The sequence below is a fragment of the Scaptodrosophila lebanonensis genome, unplaced genomic scaffold (genome assembly GCF_003285725.1).
Source record: "Scaptodrosophila lebanonensis strain 11010-0011.00,11010-0021.00 unplaced genomic scaffold, SlebRS2 tig00000113-arrow-arrow-pilon, whole genome shotgun sequence".
Classification (NCBI taxonomy): domain Eukaryota; kingdom Metazoa; phylum Arthropoda; class Insecta; order Diptera; family Drosophilidae; genus Scaptodrosophila; species Scaptodrosophila lebanonensis.
Window position 1 is genome coordinate 634,457 of NW_022060575.1, and position 18,113 is coordinate 652,569.

The 18,113-nt window shown below is 39.9% G+C and overlaps 7 protein-coding genes across 10 annotated transcripts; 4 read left to right on the forward strand and 3 right to left on the reverse strand.

The window, feature by feature from the left end:
* Nucleotides 1-141: 141 nt before the first annotated feature.
* On the reverse strand, nucleotides 142-783 carry LOC115628412 (protein brother). Its single transcript, XM_030524500.1, has one exon. The coding sequence runs from the start codon at nucleotides 781-783 to the stop codon at nucleotides 142-144; it is 642 nt and encodes a 213-aa protein (XP_030380360.1).
* Nucleotides 784-1,139: 356 nt separating this feature from the next.
* Nucleotides 1,140-2,633, forward strand: LOC115628289. Its single transcript, XM_030524336.1, has one exon. The coding sequence runs from the start codon at nucleotides 1,186-1,188 to the stop codon at nucleotides 2,569-2,571; it is 1,386 nt and encodes a 461-aa protein (XP_030380196.1). The 5' UTR covers nucleotides 1,140-1,185; the 3' UTR covers nucleotides 2,572-2,633.
* Nucleotides 2,560-3,084, reverse strand: LOC115628290 (transmembrane protein 60). Its single transcript, XM_030524337.1, has one exon. The coding sequence runs from the start codon at nucleotides 3,041-3,043 to the stop codon at nucleotides 2,648-2,650; it is 396 nt and encodes a 131-aa protein (XP_030380197.1). The 5' UTR covers nucleotides 3,044-3,084; the 3' UTR covers nucleotides 2,560-2,647.
* Nucleotides 3,085-3,192: 108 nt separating this feature from the next.
* LOC115628280 (coatomer subunit alpha) lies at nucleotides 3,193-7,407 on the forward strand. Its single transcript, XM_030524309.1, has 3 exons — nucleotides 3,193-3,265; nucleotides 3,373-4,431; nucleotides 4,498-7,407. The coding sequence occupies exons 2-3, from the start codon at nucleotides 3,486-3,488 to the stop codon at nucleotides 7,257-7,259; spliced, it is 3,708 nt and encodes a 1,235-aa protein (XP_030380169.1). The 5' UTR covers nucleotides 3,193-3,265; nucleotides 3,373-3,485; the 3' UTR covers nucleotides 7,260-7,407.
* Nucleotides 7,408-7,457: 50 nt separating this feature from the next.
* Nucleotides 7,458-8,467, reverse strand: LOC115628314 (protein big brother). The gene has a single exon (XM_030524368.1). It carries the CDS (start codon nucleotides 8,386-8,388, stop codon nucleotides 7,744-7,746), a length of 645 nt encoding a protein of 214 aa, XP_030380228.1. The 5' UTR covers nucleotides 8,389-8,467; the 3' UTR covers nucleotides 7,458-7,743.
* Nucleotides 8,468-8,665: 198 nt separating this feature from the next.
* Nucleotides 8,666-9,914, forward strand: LOC115628269 (methyltransferase-like protein). Of its 2 annotated transcripts, none has more exons than XM_030524291.1 (2): nucleotides 8,666-8,875; nucleotides 9,068-9,914. In XM_030524291.1, exons 1-2 carry the CDS (start codon nucleotides 8,724-8,726, stop codon nucleotides 9,879-9,881), a joined length of 966 nt encoding a protein of 321 aa, XP_030380151.1. In that variant the 5' UTR covers nucleotides 8,666-8,723; the 3' UTR covers nucleotides 9,882-9,914. The 2 variants fall into 2 exon arrangements, with proteins under 2 accessions (XP_030380151.1, XP_030380150.1); XM_030524290.1 differs by having other exon boundaries at nucleotides 8,733-9,005.
* Nucleotides 9,915-10,940: 1,026 nt separating this feature from the next.
* On the forward strand, nucleotides 10,941-17,237 carry LOC115628270 (vesicle-associated membrane protein 2). Of its 3 annotated transcripts, XR_003995789.1 has the most exons (7): nucleotides 10,945-11,079; nucleotides 11,484-11,527; nucleotides 11,895-12,045; nucleotides 12,532-12,690; nucleotides 12,753-12,804; nucleotides 14,160-14,262; nucleotides 16,153-16,269. XR_003995789.1 is itself a non-coding variant. In XM_030524292.1 (6 exons), exons 2-6 carry the CDS (start codon nucleotides 11,496-11,498, stop codon nucleotides 16,314-16,316), a joined length of 558 nt encoding a protein of 185 aa, XP_030380152.1. In that variant the 5' UTR covers nucleotides 10,945-11,079; nucleotides 11,484-11,495; the 3' UTR covers nucleotides 16,317-17,237. The 3 variants fall into 3 exon arrangements, 2 of the variants coding, with proteins under 2 accessions (XP_030380153.1, XP_030380152.1); XM_030524292.1 differs by lacking the exon at nucleotides 14,160-14,262 and having other exon boundaries at nucleotides 16,153-17,237; XM_030524293.1 differs by lacking the exons at nucleotides 11,484-11,527; nucleotides 14,160-14,262; nucleotides 16,153-16,269 and adding an exon at nucleotides 14,495-14,900 and having other exon boundaries at nucleotides 10,941-11,079.
* Nucleotides 17,238-18,113: the final 876 nt, after the last annotated feature.

Genomic DNA, 18,113 nt, shown 5'->3' on the forward strand with positions numbered 1-18,113 from the left:
GTCATTGGGGTAATGGTGGTTGTTTGTTCGAAATAGTCTTAATTAAGGCCAAAGACCCAACCCCTCATTAAAATAGCAACAGGACTACACATTAGAGGGTTCGTTTTAAATATTTTATTTAGCACAAAAAGTTGTGTAAAATTACCACCGCATCGTCGACGCACCACCACCAGGCTTAGTATGGTGAATGATATCTTCGGGGGGAGTGTGTGCGTACATGCGTTTCGATTCAACCATCCGTTGATTATAGCTTTCGATCTGTTGCCGAAGTTGGGCATCCTCTTGTAGGGCCCGCTGTTCATCGTACTCCAGGCAGCCCACTCCGTCCAAACGATCCATATCAAGCCAGCCACGAAAGTGCACACAAACGCCATTCATTATAAAATTAGATTGAAGATACACCTTGCCACGTTCCTTTTCAAAATTACACTCTGCCTCGTGCACATATGGATTATGATTGGAGTTGAAGTACAACTGGATATTTGTGCCCGTAGCCACAAATGAGATTTCAGTGTAGCCTTCGCGGCAATCGTTGGCAAAGCGTATCTTCCGCTCGTCCATTGCACGCTTTCGGTAGCCAGTGTAGCGTATCTCGCTTTCGCGGCCCAGTCGACGGAACAGCTCATCGCTGTCAAATTTGGACTTCTGGTCGGGTACAACGCGCGGCATCTTAAAGACAAACCTTGGTTTAGGCGGCTCATATAGAGCAGCCATTGTTTCGTAGTGTGGTGGTAGCATTCCCGTCATGGCATTTGCTTCGCCAAGATTCTGGTGATGATGCATTTTGAAATGTAGTTTACCTTTCAACACATATAAACCAAATGATAGTCGGCTAACTTTTTGGCAATATTTATATGCGAGGAGAAGGCAACCTTTTGGTGCCAGGTAATTAAGATACCTGTATTAACCTAAGAGTTGTTACCTTTTTTATTGTTTTATTACTGCAGCGATAGGGACAGCTGCAGGATTTTTTAAATTTTCCTTAACCGTTAACCATAAGGAGCACTGCCAGGTGTGAGGAAATTTACGAGCCTACAATTCTGACAAGTTTTGAGCCAGGTGGCAAGCCTCAAAGCTAAAACTACAAGGTGGCAATGTAAAATAGATGGAACGAAACATATTGAGTTGCCTTCCAAATAATAAAAGTTTTTTGAACACCCGTCGAAGTCCTCCTTTTAAAAAACAATGTCACTTGTTGCTTACGACGCCAGCACTGATGAGGAGTCGGATAATGAGGAAGAGAATAGCGGCACAACAGTGCAACTCCTGCAAATTAATCATTCAACAACGAACAAAAATAGCACAAGTAACCACATAACAAAACCCTCGCAATTAGCAACAAATGGTCATATAAGCGACGACGATGACGACTTTGAGCAGCAAGAAGTACCACTTCATCATCTGAATCCTGGCCGACCAACACTTGCTCTCCCGAAGCCGAGAATCGCACCAACGCCAGATAATGGTCTTGTTGATTTCCAAGTAACAACCGATTTCGCTAAATTACCTACGCCGCGGAACATAAGTGTGGAGAAAGTAATAATAGAAGAAGCCGATGATGAGTTTTTGCACAAAAAGGCCGTACCTCTTGCAGTTGGCTCAACATTGGAAAAACCCCCACCACCACCTGCAAAGTCACGCGTAAAAATAAGCATTCCATCGCTTAAGGAATTCTCTGACGTCGACAAAGAGAAGGCAGAGAAATTAAAGAACAGAGAAATAAAACCTGGAAAATCTAAAGGCTCTGGACTTCTCAGTATATTGCCTCAAGCTAAATCTGAACGTGACTTCACAAAGAAGAACACCGAGGAAGCGATCAAGCAAGACACCGGCCCTTCAGTAGCAGCCAATTCATCATCCGCTAATAACCCATGTCCAGCCTTCGTACCGGATACTGTAAAACAGCGTCGTTCTGCATATAGCACCGAATTCGTCGATGGCACCAGAATTCCATTGAAAAAGCCACAAACAAAAGCTGCAACAGTAACCAATACTACAACTTCTTTGGTTAATGCAAGCGATAGCGACGATGATGAAAACAGCAGCGGAGACTTCTTTTCTTTGCATAGTGAGGAAAAGCTTCCAGAGATTAGCAAAAACGAAATTAACGCGTTGGTTGCCAAACGGGCCGCCAAAATGGTGGAGGCTAGCAATAAGTTCTTTGTGGAGGCTCCTGAGCGTGAGGAACCCGATACCACAAGCCTGGAAGAGTTGCAACTTGTGCAAAAACGCTACCACGAGCAAAAATTAAATGCCGAGGCCATGGACGCACTTGTGGGTAAAAATGCTAAGCGACGCCGCAAGGAGGCTCAAGAAATGCAAGTCATTGACATCTCAGGCTCCGAAGTTCTACCCGATCGTGAAGAATGGATGCGAACCGCCCTGGCCTCGTCAACATCTTACCAACCCACAGGCGTGCTAACCGATGAAGAGCCTGTAGCCGGCACAAGACGCAAACATCAAATCACATACCTGGCACACAAGGCTAAGGCCAACGAAGCCGAACTGCAGGCCATGTGGTCGGCTAACCGACAGACGCGTCGTGCAACGCAAAGCAAATACGGCTTTTAATTATATATTTAATTGTATTTACACTTAGAATAAATATTTACTTATGTTAATATTTAAGAATATATAATGGGCAAGTTTATAACAACCATCCTTCACGCTTTCGCAATCGTCCGGCTACATAGATAATGGCGAGAAGAAGAAGCGTAGATATGGGCAGCATAGTAACATAGATGGGTATTGCCTGCGGAAACTCTAGAGTAAGGCAGATAAACAGTTGCGAACTAATTGTCAAAAGCACTCCACTAATATTCCATTTGTATAGTAAGAGCAGCTCACGTAGACGCTTTAGGTTGCGCCACTTCCGAATAATCTTGATGATAACATAAATTACAAGAATACCGTCGAAAATCCACAGCGGTATGAACGTCACAAACCAGTTCCATGTTGTACGAGGATCAAGGCGTAGGCAAAGCAGTATAAGAAAGACCAGTAGTATGAACCACGTGAAGAGCGCACGATGCGCCAATGTCATTGTAGAAATATACAATTTACAATCGGTTCATATAACTTCACATAATTCCAAAATTTCGATCTCAGGCCAATAATAAAAAACGCAGCCTCACAAATGCAGGTGATAATTGTTGCAATGAGCCCGTCAGCTGTTCGATTAACTTGGTTGATGTGGCAACGCTATTTACGATATCAAGCAGAAGAAGCAGATATTGACGTGTCACTTGGAAAATTCGTTTAACTGGTATGTTTATTTATAAATTGATCTAAAAACACTTAATTTAAATTGATTTTATTTTACTCAAATCATTACATTATTATATGTGCTTCTTCCATGACTTTTGCACACAGCAAAGTGCCTCGCGCTGACTTTTTTGGAGACGTGGACGTTTAAGAAAAGCCGACAGCGGAGCACCTTTAAGAAGAAACACGACACATACATATATCACCACATCAGCACAAACATGTTGACCAATTTTGAATCAAAATCGGCTCGTGTTAAGGGTCTGTCATTCCACCCAAAACGACCATGGATCCTCACCAGCTTGCACAGCGGCGTTATTCAACTATGGGACTATCGCATGCATACATTGTTGGAGAAGTTCGATGAGCATGATGGACCGGTGCGCAGCGTGGCATTTCATCAGCAGATGCCGTTGTTCGTATCTGGTGGTGACGATTATAAGATCAAGGTGTGGAACTACAAACAACGTCGCTGCATTTTCACATTACTTGCTCATTTGGATTATGTGCGTACAGTGGCATTCCATCATGAATACCCCTGGATTTTGAGCGCTTCTGATGATCAGACCATCCGAATTTGGAATTGGCAATCACGGAATTGCATTTGTGTGCTGACTGGACACAATCATTACGTCATGTGCGCGCAGTTTCATCCCACGGAGGATCAAATCGTTTCTGCTTCGTTGGATCAGACGGTTCGCGTTTGGGATATTTCTGGACTGCGCAAAAAGAATGTCGCCCCAGGTCCTGGGGGCTTAGAGGAACACTTAAAAGGGCATCCGGGAGCTACAGAGCTTTTTGGTCAAGCCGATGCTGTGGTCAAGCATGTGCTGGAGGGTCATGATCGTGGCGTAAATTGGGCCAGTTTCCATCCGACGCTGCCATTGATTGTTTCGGGAGCCGATGATCGTCTGGTCAAATTGTGGCGCATGAACGAGTACAAAGCTTGGGAGGTGGACACTTGCCGTGGTCATTACAATAATGTATCCTGTGTGTTGTTCCATCCGCGCCAGGATCTTATTATTTCGAACGGTGAGGATCGCAGCATTAGGGTTTGGGACATAACCAAACGCCATTGTCTGTACACATTCCGACGTGACGGTGAACGATTCTGGATTCTGACCGCTCATCCAACTCTTAATTTGTTCGCTGCCGGACATGATGGAGGTGAGTGTCAGGGAAAAAATGGGCGAATAAGTTACTAATATTATTAATATTAAACATATTTGTTAGGTATGTTGGTCTTTAAGCTGGAACGCGAGCGTCCCGCCTATGCCGTGCATGGAAATATGCTGTACTATGTAAAGGATCGTTTCTTGCGAAAGCTGGACTTCACCACCACGAAGGATACGGTGGTCATGCAGCTGCGTCCCGGCAAGTCGCCTGTGTACAGCATGTCTTATAATCCGGCCCTGAATGCTGTTCTCATTTGCGTACGCACCAACAATTTGGAGAATAGCACCTACGATCTGTGCCAAATCCCCAAGGAGAGTGAGAGCCAGAATGAGTCGGACAGTAAACGTAGTTCAGGCATCACGGCTATCTGGGTAGCACGTAATCGTTTCGCCGTATTGGATCGTAATCAGCAATTGGTGATCAAAAACTTCAAGAACGAGGTGACTAAAAAGATTCCCACGTTCTGTGAGGAAATCTTTTATGCTGGCACAGGCATGCTCCTTATACGTGATCCGGAGTATGTGACGCTTTATGAAGTACAGCGATTGGTTTCGGTAGGCAGCATTAAATTGGCTAAATGCCGTTATGTAGTCTGGTCGCCCGATATGTCATTGGTAGCATTGCTTTGCAAACATTCCGTAACCATTTGCGATCGTCGCCTGCAGTATTTGTGCACGGTGCAGGAGAATTGTCGTGTCAAATCGGGTGCGTGGGACGAGTCTGGTGTCTTCATCTATACCACAAGCAATCACATCAAGTACGCGATTACCAATGGCGATCATGGAATCATCCGCACTCTTGACTTACCCATCTACTTAACACGTGTCAAGGGCAATCAGGTGTTCTGTCTGGATCGCGAATGCCGAACACGAGTTCTCCACATCGACCCGACAGAGTACAAGTTCAAGCTTGCACTAATCCAACGCAAATATGACGAAGTCCTGCATATGGTGCGCAATGCACGTCTTGTGGGGCAGAGCATAATTGCTTATCTACAGCAGAAGGGATATCCAGAGGTAGCTCTGCACTTTGTCAAGGACGAAAAGACACGTTTTGGCCTGGCTCTGGAGTGTGGCAATATTGAGATCGCTTTGGAGGCAGCCAAGGCACTGGATGACAAGGATTGTTGGGACCGTCTAGGTCAGGCGGCTTTGATGCAGGGCAATCATCAGGTCGTGGAAATGTGCTATCAACGTACCAAGAATTTTGACAAATTAAGTTTCTTATATTTGATTACTGGCAATCTGGAAAAGCTAAAGAAAATGAACAAAATCGCGGAAATACGCAAGGATGTCTCAGCACAGTATCAGGGAGCATTGCTACTTGGAGATGTGAAGGAGCGTACCAATATACTGAAGAACTGCGGGCAACTGTCGTTGGCTTATTTGACGGCTGCTACACATGGTCTGGAGGAGCTGACCGAGAGTCTAGGCGATGCTCTTGCAGCACAGGGAACTAGTTTGCCGGAAGTGAATCCAAATGCTATATTGCTACAGCCGCCGGTGCCGATACAGCAGCTAGAGACCAACTGGCCACTATTGACAGTTTCGAAAGGCTTCTTTGAGGGCGCGATGATTACACGTGCCGGCACCAGCGCCACGGCCCGACAGGCCTTAAACATAAATGCTGATGCTGCTGTCCTCGACGATCACAATGGTGGTGGCGATGGCTGGGGTGCTGATGCCGATCTTGGTCTGGATGATGATGGAGATGATGAAATGCACGACGCACTCAGTACAGATGATCCACAGGCCGGCGCTGGTGGTGAGGATGGTGCCGGTTGGGATGTAGGTGACGATGATTTGATCGTGCCCGAAGAGCTTGCATCTAAGATTAAAGCATCTGCCCTCGACAGCAACTATTATGCAGCACCAAACAAGGGCCTTTCACCAGCACAGCAATGGGCCAATCATTCGCCACTTGTGCTAGATCACATCAAGGCTGGTTCCTTTGAAAGTGCCTTCAGGCTGCTTAACGACCAACTCGGGGTAGTCAATTTCAAACCATTCAAGACACTGTTTTTGCAAAACTACACTTGCGCTCGTACTAGCTTTACAGCAAATCCCAATCTAAAATCGCTAAGCGGCTATCCTATGCGCAATTTTAGTGAAACAAATCCAAAACTACAGCGCCCAGCATTAGGCATAAAGTTAAATGATTTGGTATCGCGACTTCAGGGTGGCTATCAACTAACCACTGCGGGCAAATTTACCGAAGCTATCGAGAAATTCCATTCAATATTGATAAGCATACCGCTGTTAGTTGTTGAGACAAAATTGGATGTGGCCGAGGCTCAGCAACTTTTGAAAATCTGCGCAGAATACATTGTAGGCCTCAAGATGGAAACGGAGCGCAAGGGTATGCCCAAGTCAACGCTTGAGGAGCAGAAACGTCTCTGTGAGATGGCTGCCTACTTTACACATTGCAAATTGCAGCCCGTCCACCAGATCCTCACACTTCGAACAGCCCTCAATATGTTCTTTAAGCTGAAAAACTACAAGACAGCGGCGTCCTTTGCGCGTCGTCTCCTGGAGCTTGGACCACGACCGGATGTTGCACAGCAGGTGCGCAAAATTCTGCAGGCCTGCGAAGTCAATCCAGTCGATGAGCATCAATTACAATACGAGGAGTTCAATCCCTTCAACATTTGCGGGATAAGCTGGAAGCCTCTGTACCGCGGCAAACCTGAAATAACCTGCCCCTTCTGTGCCTCTTCCTTCGATCCACAGTACAAGGGTCGATTGTGCACAGTGTGCGAGGTCAGTCAAATTGGCAAAGATAGCATCGGTCTTCGCATTTCAAATCTCCAGTTCCGTTAAACGGAATAATTCGGTTTGCCGTTTGCTCGTGTTTTTCCCCGTCTAGTGCTAAGCTCAAACATACTTATACACATTTATACTATATATACATATATCTACATTCATGTACGCCGAATGCAAAATGTTAATAAAATTTATATTAAAATTAGCTGCATGTGTCATTTTTTCAACCGTTTCATACTAAAAAAAGCGTCATCATTTATGATGATTATTGGAATTAAGTTTATTTAATACTACATTTTCGCATTAAAGATTAATAGATACATACATATACTAAATTCTACAACTAAGAATAAGAGGATATTATAGAGAATTATCTATATGTATAGTATATAGTCGTAAAAATATTCAAATCTCGCTTTACGGCGCATTAGGGAGCATTTCCGTTTTCCATAAAATATTGAGTATTTGCATATTGAGTCTCTTGCTGCTGCTGTTGTGACGACGACGCTGCTGCTGACCACGGCGTCGCCCAAAAGTCCAACTAACGTCGCCACATACTAGCTCCTACACCAATGCCCCCAGAGGCCACACCACGTCGTACTGCCTCCATCTCATCTTGGCGGTTGTCGCGATAGGCTCGCTTGGTGTCCTCAAATTCACGCAACCGCTGGTTATAACGGTCGATTTGATCGCGCAAAATTGCATCTTCGTGCATGGCGCGACGTTCATCGTACTCCAGGCAGCCTACACCATCCAAACGCTCCAGATCCAGCCAGCCACGGAAGCGAACACAAACGCCATTCATTATGAAGTACGATTTAATGTGCACTTTACCGTGTTCCTTGTCAAAATCACATTCCTTATCGTGCAGGTAGGGGTTCTGGTTGGCATTAAAAACCAGCTGCAGGTTGGTGCCTGAGGCGACGAATGAAATCTCTGTATGGCCTTCGCGACAGCCATTCATAAAGCGCACCTGGCGCTCCTCTACGCTACGCTCTCGGTAGCCAGTGTAGCGTATCTCGCTTTCGCGTCCTAATCGTCGAAACAACTCATCACTTTCGAACTTGGATTTCTGGTCGGGCACAACGCGCGGCATCTTGAAGATGAATCTGGGCTTTGGTTGTTCGTACAGCCCTATTGTGTCGTAGGGTATCATATTTGCAAGTGCAGCAGCTTCGTTCATCATTTTGGAAAAGTAAAAAGTACACGATATAACCAGTTCACAATATAATCCGATGTTTTTATGTTGATTGTTTTAAAAGTCCACTTTGTTGCAGAAAACAACGCGCAGCATTACAAAAAAAAATTGGTTGCGGTTTTGTTATACTAACTCATATTAGGAGTTGCCACCTTTTTGTTTATTTGTAGTTGCCACCCTACCAAAGTGATGGAAACTTCGAATATTGTGGCATGCCATACTGCAGCCCTTAAATTTGTTGTTGTTGTCGTTGACCGCCATGTGGTGGATTGTTTACAAAATAATCTGCATGAAATAATATCAACACTAAGTAAAACCATATCATGAGTGACGTAGTCAATGAAACAGCTAAAAATGCAGAAGTTGACGTCCATGCTGACAGCATCAGCACCGCTACAGCTACTGAAGAGAAGCGACCACAATTTGGAACTCGGCTGCTTAAGGTCAATGACGATGTCTTTAAGCACAACGCTTGGTAAATATCTCTCCAGTCAACGGTATTTGGCCAGCACAAAATGGGAACACACGCGCAATCGAAAGAAACTTTTGGGTGCGGGATCTCGCAGACTGACAGATGCGCGTGAAGTGTTCGAGTTTAATGCCTGGTACAAAGCTACTGTCACGTTGAAAGACGAGCTCTAAAATAAACATCTTAAACAATCTACAGGGATCATGTTGAATGGGATGCTGAACAAGAGCAGGCGGCTGAAGCCGCTGTTAAGAGGAACTCGGAGACCAAAATGAGCAATAATGAACGCGAACGTTTTAAAGCAGATGCTCCAAAGTTCTGGGATTCTTTTTATGGCATTCACGACAATCGTTTTTTTAAGGACCGTCATTGGCTATTTACAGAGTTCCCGGAGTTGGCGCCCATGGAAACCATAGATGCACCACGTAGCATTTTTGAGCTAGGTTGCGGAGTAGGCAACACCATTCTGCCCATATTACAGTACAGCACAGAACCACAACTAAGGTTATACGGCTGTGATTTCTCTGCACGCGCCATTGAAATTTTGCGAAATCAACCACAGTTCGATAATAGACGCTGCGATGTCTTTGTGATGGATGCTACACAGGATCAATGGCAGGTGCCATTCGAAGAGAACTCACAGGACATTATTGTAATGATCTTCGTTCTCTCCGCAATTGAACCTACCAAAATGAAACAAGTTCTAGAGAATTGCTATCGGTATTTGCGGCCAGGTGGTCTGCTTTTATTTCGCGATTATGGACGCTACGATTTGGCGCAGCTCCGCTTTAAGAGCGGCAAATGCTTAGAGGATAACTTTTATGTTCGTGGTGATGGTACAATGGTGTATTTCTTTACGGAACAAGAGCTACGAGACCTTTTTACTGCTGTGGGACTACAAGAAGTTCAGCTCATTGTGGATAGGCGACTGCAGGTCAATCGGGGACGTTGCCTCAAAATGTATCGGGTCTGGATACAAACAAAATTTAGAAAACCGCTGGAACAGCCGTGAACTTTAGCAGTCGATTATGAGTTTGTTTAATATATTGACATTATAATAGCGATAAAAAGCTACTCGCTGAATTCACTCGCTAATAACTAACTGCACTCATCGGCGAGCTTTTTCCCCAAATACACATAACAGTTGGGAAAGCTGAAAGTTTTCACAGTTGGCTAAAATCGTCGTAAGTGAAAATTTTCTTTGTGCTGCGTAAAGTAAATTATATTTTCTTTTTGAAACACATTTCTCTAAACCAATATATATAATACTAAAGTGATTTGTAAAATAAAATTTGCATTAAAAATAAAACGCAATTCTTTTAAAAATATGACTATATTTTTAGCTGAAAAAACGACGTTCAGCGTTACAAAAAATTTTGCTGTGTAAAATTTCATTGATTTTTTCACGCAAGTGAAAATTTGATTCTTGTAAATGCTTTTGTTAAGCGTAAGAAAACGTTCTCAAACGTTAAAATTTAGCATTTAAAAAAATGCCCCTTGTGGTATGCAGCAGAGAATTTATATGAGGAAATAAAATGCATTTATCGGAGAGACTTCATTCGCGTGGGAGGAATGCAGCCCACAGAGAAAAAATTAAACAATTAAAAAAAACAATTCAATAAACTATAATAAAAGTAGTTTAAATTATTATTCATATTCCCATCTACCCAAAACAGATTCAACACAAGAAAACCAGAAGATTCCTGTATTATATTGAGGCGCAGAGGTAACCGTGGCGAGTGTAACCCACACATACACACATCTAGCCAGCCAGTCCCCCGTAACTGAGCAGTAAGGTGCTTGTTCGTGAGTGTGTGTGTGTGCGCGCATTGAGCGAATATTCATTGACGAATAGAGCTGCGTGCTATTAGGCGAAATAAAGCTTTGGAAAGAGAGGCAGCAGAGTGGAGCAGAGTGTGAGCGAGTAAGCATACCCCTCGACAACAAAAACAACGAAACACAAAAGTTCCGCTGCACCCGTCGCGACCCATAACCACAACCACAACAGCCCCAACCCAAGCAATCATCACCTCTCAAGTAAAAGACGTTGGCCAAGTGCATAAAATTAACGGGGGCAGAGACACCGATACCGAAACCAAAACCGACATCGATATCGACATTGCACAGTAGGCAGCGGTAACGGCAACGCAACAAATTTGTTAATACAATAGTAGCAGAAGAAGCAACAGCAACAAAAACCAGAAAACAATGTAAGTTTATACATATGCGATGGACATTATTGATTTCTCTTGTGCTCTAGCCTCTTTTTGCCCACTTTGACAAACAAAAGCAATTTTTTTTTATTTACACCTACAATGAATACTCGTTATGGTTGCCATTTTTGGCACTTTTGGGCGTGTGTTTCTATACATACATATATACATACATACATATGTACATATATTTGTGAGCCTCGGAATTTTAATTGTGGGAAGGTTCTTTAATCAGACTGCCCCTTGTTTGGCTCTAAATCAAGCTGCTGTGGCTGCAGTTCTTGCTATGATTCATTGCCTGCACGGTAAAATCGATAAACTTTAAGACGTTGCAGGTCTACTGTATAGATTGACTTTAATATGATTTATTTACGATTTGATATTTACTCCGCTTTCTGCAGTGCCATTTAGATATGGGCAAGAAAGACAAGAAAAATAAAGAAGAGTAAGTGCGTGCGATGTGCCTGTTGTTTTTGTAGCCGGCTAGAATTCGCGCACTGTGTATAACTTGCAAATATGTACTTGAAAGCTATAGTTATCATGTCATGCATAATGTAGCCCAAACCAATGTACATCATGTGAAATTTGAAGTCTCCATTTACCCATTCAAAAAGGGATGTAGCATTATATAGTTAAAAGTTGTTTCACGTACATACATAAGTATACGTATACTACTATATAGACCTGCATACGTACATACATACATATGTATACCTGTGTACAAATTTGGGCTCATATTGCAAAGCTTCTATTTTTATACCCATTACTAATGTGGCTGTGCCACCCCTCCCCCAAACCTAACGTTAATGCAGGGCGGACGCTGCAGCAGCTGGAGATGCACCCCCTACCGATGGCGCACCAGCTGGAGAAGGTGGCGATGGTGAGATTGTGGGTGGACCACGCAACCCGCAACAAATTGCGGCACAAAAACGTTTGCAACAGACACAGGCACAAGTCGATGAGGTGAGTTATTATTTACGTACAGGATTGAAATATCATAATATATTGTAGAAACATTAATTTCTTCTCAGTCACAACATTTTATACATTTTTTTTTAATTGTACTACCTTTAAACGCTTTCATTTAATAAAAAAACCGGGTACTAATTATTTACCACTTTTTATTATTTATTTCATTGTCACTAGGATTTAAAGTTTCCCTCTTTAATGTATTTTAGTATTTAACTATTCATCTTGACGTTTAAATTTGCTTCACCATTTTATAGACAATTGTATATGTGCAATTGCTGACTCTTTAGTAAACTCTAGTTTACATTTATATATATTTTTATTATTTCTTTTATATATTTATATAATTTATTATATATTTATATTTATGTCAAACGCACTAACTTTAAAACGATATTTTTCAAATTAATATTTAAAATTTCTTATTAAATTGGCATTTATTTTCAAATAATAACACATATTTGACGACAATTCTTACAGGTCGTCGATATTATGCGCACGAATGTCGAGAAGGTGCTGGAACGCGATCAGAAACTCTCGGAACTGGATGATCGCGCGGATGCCTTGCAACAGGGTGCCTCGCAGTTCGAACAGCAGGCGGGCAAGCTAAAACGAAAATTCTGGTTGCAAAATTTGAAGGTCAGTGGCAAAGAATCACAATTCCCATAAGATTTTGTACAATTTCCCTTGTTAATTTTCAGATGATGATAATAATGGGCGTTATTGGTCTTGTCATCGTTGGCATTATAGCAAGTAAGTTGATTGTAGCAGCAAAGATGTTCAATTTACAAGACTATCACAACTATAACTACCAAAACAACAACAACTATGTTTACAACATGTGTTGAAACAATTGCTTCTGACACAGCCACCAGATATCAGAACCAGAAACACGCATTCACCAACAACACCGATTCTTAACAAAAAAAAAAAAAATCTATTTTCGCTTTTGATTTTTACAAAATTACTTTAAGTGTTCTTGTTGCTGATTTCGTTAACTTAACTTAATTTTTCCCTTTATTATACACAAAACTAAATTCGTTTTTATTCCGTCAATTTTTTTTCTCTAGGTAACTTTATGTAGTTTGCTAAACTATAAGAAACTAGTAACTTAGTTACAGCGCAAAGAACCCAACAAATTCCAAATTATTTAACTACTACTGCTAGAAAACTGATAACTAACCATAGAAACAAATCACAGTCCAACTGTCATCGTTCGTTCGTTTGATGATCGTTCAACAATCAAAAAACAAAGTCAAAAGCAAAAGCGCTTGAAGAATTGAATTGAATTGAATTGCCGCCTTACGTAATTTTCTAACGCTAAATTATTGTCACATGAAACGATCGATCAATCATCAAAAATCTAAAATGTACTAGCATATCATGCGCTCCAACAACCACAAATACCATGCCTTCAACATCATCTGGTTCCATACGCTCAAAAAGAACGCACCAGGTTTGGTAAATTGATTTGAAGCCAACAAACAGTCGTGTCGTGTGTTGGTCCTTTTATATAAGTACCTACTTTATAGAAATATCATTGTGTATATGTGTATTGTTCTAAGTGTTTGGGTTGCTACATTCCAAACAGCGTACACGTATACAAAGTGTCCTCGCAACAGTACAAATAAATACCCAAAAACCAACCATATTTAGTATAGTTGAGAAATAATCTCTTGTAATTTGTAGGACGTAACATTAATTGATTTGTGTTCAAAAATAGTTAACGTAACGTTGTGGTTTGTTCAGTAATATGTTTACAGTTTTCGTTTACGTCTTTAGTTTAATCTCTATGTTTATATATTGGCGCCCACGAACACAGAATTTAAAAATAATCCAACAGCCACCAACAGTCCAAGTATTTCTTACTAACTAAATTATTTCCTTTGTAACATATGTATTTGTACCCACGCTAAACTCACGACACGCCCCTTAGAATACGTAAATGTAGCGCAACTCTACAAACAAATTTCAAGAAACTAACTTATACAGCAAATGCATAAAGTACTGCAATTTCTTATGTTTATTAGTTTTAGTTTAAAACTTTATATAATTTTGACATTAATTTTAACAATTCCAACACTGTTTCTTACTCGCCACACTTACAGAGAAAGACGAAGAATAATTTCTGAAGTTTTATCAATATTAATAATTAATCTAAAATAAGATTATCACAAGTCACATCTTCAATATTCAGTTTTCTTTTGTGAGGTAAAAAAAAAAGTTTAAATATATTTTAAACTCATTAGCATTTATTGCTAAAAATAGGCGCACCACTTAAAATATTTTCATTTTCCTATTACATTTTAATCTACATTTTTCAAAATTGTGTCAATTTATGAATATTATTTAAAAAGTCATTAATCAACTAATACTCATTTAAATCCAGAATTTGATTCCATTCGGTTTATAAACAAACAAAAAATATAAAAATTTTTCGTAGAATCGTTCATGTCGGATGAAGCTGCTGCTCCTCCTGCTCTCCAGCAGGGACAGCCAGTATATGTAGGCGACAGTCATGCATCAGAACCACACCATACACAAAAACCTGAACCAACAACACTCGAGAAAACTCCATTGGCTGAGAAATTGACCATACCACAGAGTCCGACGGATGAAGTGGCGACAGGACAATAGAACGCTAAAAACCAACAGCACAACAAGAAAAGATCGAGAGCCTTATTTAACTCTACTAACTCAAATCACATAAAACAAAAAAAAAAAAAATGAAAATATCAAAACATTCACACTTTGTTTAGAAACAAAACAGCCTCAAAAATCAAAATCAAAAAGATATTTTGCAACACTGTAAGCAATAGCAAAAATTTACATACATGGCTTTACACGTGCGCTTTTCATTGAATGTTTTATTGACGTTTATTTACATATGTAATTACAAGCAAATTAAATATCATTTTAGCTGCATGCGTGTGAGTTATTGTACGCCATTTTCATTTTTCATGTATGCGTGTTCAAATTTTGTGTTAATTTATTATTTTGATTCGAGTTCTAGCAATGGGCAATATCCGTGCCCTCCCCACTGCCCACCCCTTGCACTTTAGTTGTCCTGCGTAAGCAGTTGACTCCCGACCCTAAGGAGCTCTGCATTTAATTATTTTTGTGCGCTTTGGTTTTACGTTTTTTGTGGACAATTTTGTTACCTTTTAATGCACCAAACAGCTTTGTGTGACAATTTAGACGAATAGTGGTTGGGCATAAATAAATAATGGGGACGGATTGGCAATAACAATATAAACAGTTACTTTTGCAATTGGTGAGTTAACTGAGGATTTGATAAAAGGTTTAAATTTGTTAATATAGAATAGCATACTTATTAGGGCATAGAGTTTCAAGATAAAAATTCCTATTTTAACGACTGAAATTAAGTATATGCGAAGCCACAATAGCTATACGGGTATTTTTAATATTGCCGATACATTATCAGAACAATCTGTTCTTCTCAATTAACTTTCCACAAGACAAATATTTGGAACAAATTCAGAAATACTCTAAGCATGACAGATATAACAATTGCATTTGAATTGCTATTGTTGCAACCTTTTCTATATCGTTTAATATAAGTTCGTTTTGTTATAGATTACAAATCGAAATGTAAAGGTTAGAATAGAATTAGGCGTTTAGATGGTGGGTACAATAACGTGGTATGTCAGAAAGTGTACTTCAGAACGACCTAGACATAGAGCAGTTGCCCTGTCCAGATACACCTTTTGCCTGCAAAAATTAAGCTTTTCCAAAGCCATTCGAATGTACATAGGTAGGAGTACCGAGCTTCACATGTGTTGTAAATATAAAGGAGAATGTGGGCCATGCCTGATGATATTTTAAGAAAAGTTTGAGAGCAAGTGAGGAAACGAATCATATTTAGCAAGGGAACAAAAATTTGGTACATTATTCATCTATTTCATATTCTAATCATTATTAATAAAATCCCAACCATTTGTTAGACCTCCATTAAAGTGTAATAAATATTTTTGGCGTATATATCAATGTAATTGTCATTCCAATGAGCAATGATATATAATCTAAATTACTTTATCTAAAATTTAACGTTCTCTTCTTTCAATCTCCACCCACTCACAGATAAACTAGGCCTAATAGGTGGTGAGCAGCCGCCCCAGTATCCACAGTATCCGCAGTATATGCCACCACCGCCGCCACAGCAGGCGCAGCCCGCAGCCGGAGGACAACCCGCTCTGGTCGATGATGGAGTCGGTGCTGGTAAAGCGCACGAGGGCGGCGTATAAGTAATTCTTGAGGGCATTTACTTGTAAAGCCTGGCAGCGAAATCTTAAATAAACATAAAGGTGTGACGACGCACTTCAAGAACATAAGGAAAACTCAGTTATAGCGAAATCTCAATGGCAAAAATAATTTCCACTCATAATAATATTGATACTAGCAATTCTAATAAACCTCTAAAAGACGCTCCGGACAAAATAAAGTTGTTGCTAATTTGTTTATGGTTACATTATTTCATGCATAAAAGCTATATATATAATAAATATATAAATAAATATTTAACGCAAAAAAAAGTATGCTATATTTATATATGAATTAAAATGAACATCTATATTGTACTTACTAGCTCTGTGCTGGCAACAAGGAGCCCAGAAGCAAAGGACCTTCGCGTCTGTGCAGCACTTTAAACTCAGTTTCCTTAGCTAAAAAATAAAACAAAAATGAATTTGGAACAAATGTAAAACTTTTGAACCAGCGCTATAGACAAAATCTAAGCTTTTGTTCCTAAATAAAAATATCTTAAATGTGTGTGTAATCCAAAAAGAGAAAGTCCGTACCGCTAACAGCCAAGTTGGTCAGAACTAATCTACATGCCTATATATAAATGTAATCATATAAGTTTTCAGTGCAAAAAATAAATATCCAAGGAAAATTGTAGAAAAAGATAGCAACAAATAAACAAACATGAATGGAATTAGCAAGCAAGTGTATACAAAAATATATACTGAATGTATTTATTTGGCATTTTTGGTTCTAAGTAGCGAGCGAATATTGTTAAATAGTTGTTTTTAAAGACAGGCAAAGAAAATGGTTATTAAAAAATAAAAAAACAAACAGTTCAACGATTAAATTAAGCGCTTGACACAATTTGTTCATGATGGCAACATTTTATTTTAAAAAGAAAGGTATAATGCAATAACAGCAAACAACACATATATGTATATTTGAATGTTATAATTAATAAACTTTGTGTAAAACTTTACAAACAAAGGGAAATATTTAGTGCATATAAAAACACAAACTTTCTAAAACAAAAACATTTATGTAGAGTTTAAAAAAAGAAACACAGAAAAATACAAAACTTCACCTTCTCATAGCCAATGTTTGAACTAACAAAAGATACTGTTGAAAGTACTTTCATGTAGCACATTAATCGTCGACATATTTTCAATGCTTACAAACCAAGTTTAAATAGGGTTTTAAACAATTTCAAACTTAGCACATATTGTACTTACGTTTTCCCTCAATTTATTAAACAATCATTGTTCGTAGGGCCAATGCGTGATGCAGCTCCTAAGTATACACAATTAAACATGCGCCTGCCCAAAGTGCTTTGCCTTTAGACTATAACCATTAGAGAGAGGCAAAAACCAAAAGTTATTCAAAAGAATCATACAAGCAGACACACTTGTCTGTAATCAACTAAATATTTAAAACAAGTGCAGGTATTTTTAGCAATGTTCGTAGCATGTACAATATGTCGCCTAAAGCTGTATGCATATTTTTTCCAACATGTCCATACCACTTTTCATATGCATATAAATATACATAACACACATACGCGTGTATACATACATACATATATAAATAATAACTAGCAGCAAAAATGTATGTGCAGTAAATAGAGAAAGATTCACTTTTTGTTTTGATTTTAATAACAATCCGAGACAACTGAGTAACTGAATGAAGCACGGAAGGAAACGTATAACAATATTTGTATGTACATCGTGTAGTTGGTACATTAAATGACTATTTGAGACAAAGTTGGAGTCTGTTCGGCGTTAGGAGGAGTTAGGAATTAA

Bases quoted from the DNA above. Each gene is read 5' to 3' on its own strand.
- LOC115628412 (XM_030524500.1), bottom strand. From the start codon at position 783: ATGCATCATCACCAGAATCTTGGCGAAGCAAATGCCATGACGGGAATG.
- LOC115628289 (XM_030524336.1), top strand. From the start codon at position 1,186: ATGTCACTTGTTGCTTACGACGCCAGCACTGATGAGGAGTCGGATAAT.
- LOC115628290 (XM_030524337.1), bottom strand. From the start codon at position 3,043: ATGACATTGGCGCATCGTGCGCTCTTCACGTGGTTCATACTACTGGTC.
- LOC115628280 (XM_030524309.1), top strand. From the start codon at position 3,486: ATGTTGACCAATTTTGAATCAAAATCGGCTCGTGTTAAGGGTCTGTCA. The intron at 4,432-4,497 runs GTGAGTGTCAGG...CATATTTGTTAG, and splicing joins CGCTGCCGGACATGATGGAG to GTATGTTGGTCTTTAAGCTG.
- LOC115628314 (XM_030524368.1), bottom strand. From the start codon at position 8,388: ATGATGAACGAAGCTGCTGCACTTGCAAATATGATACCCTACGACACA.
- LOC115628269 (XM_030524290.1), top strand. From the start codon at position 8,740: ATGAAACAGCTAAAAATGCAGAAGTTGACGTCCATGCTGACAGCATCA. The intron at 9,006-9,067 runs GTACAAAGCTAC...AACAATCTACAG, and splicing joins GTGTTCGAGTTTAATGCCTG to GGATCATGTTGAATGGGATG.
- LOC115628270 (XM_030524293.1), top strand. The intron at 12,691-12,752 runs GTCAGTGGCAAA...GTTAATTTTCAG, and splicing joins TCTGGTTGCAAAATTTGAAG to ATGATGATAATAATGGGCGT. The intron at 12,805-14,494 runs GTAAGTTGATTG...AATTTTTCGTAG, and splicing joins CATCGTTGGCATTATAGCAA to AATCGTTCATGTCGGATGAA.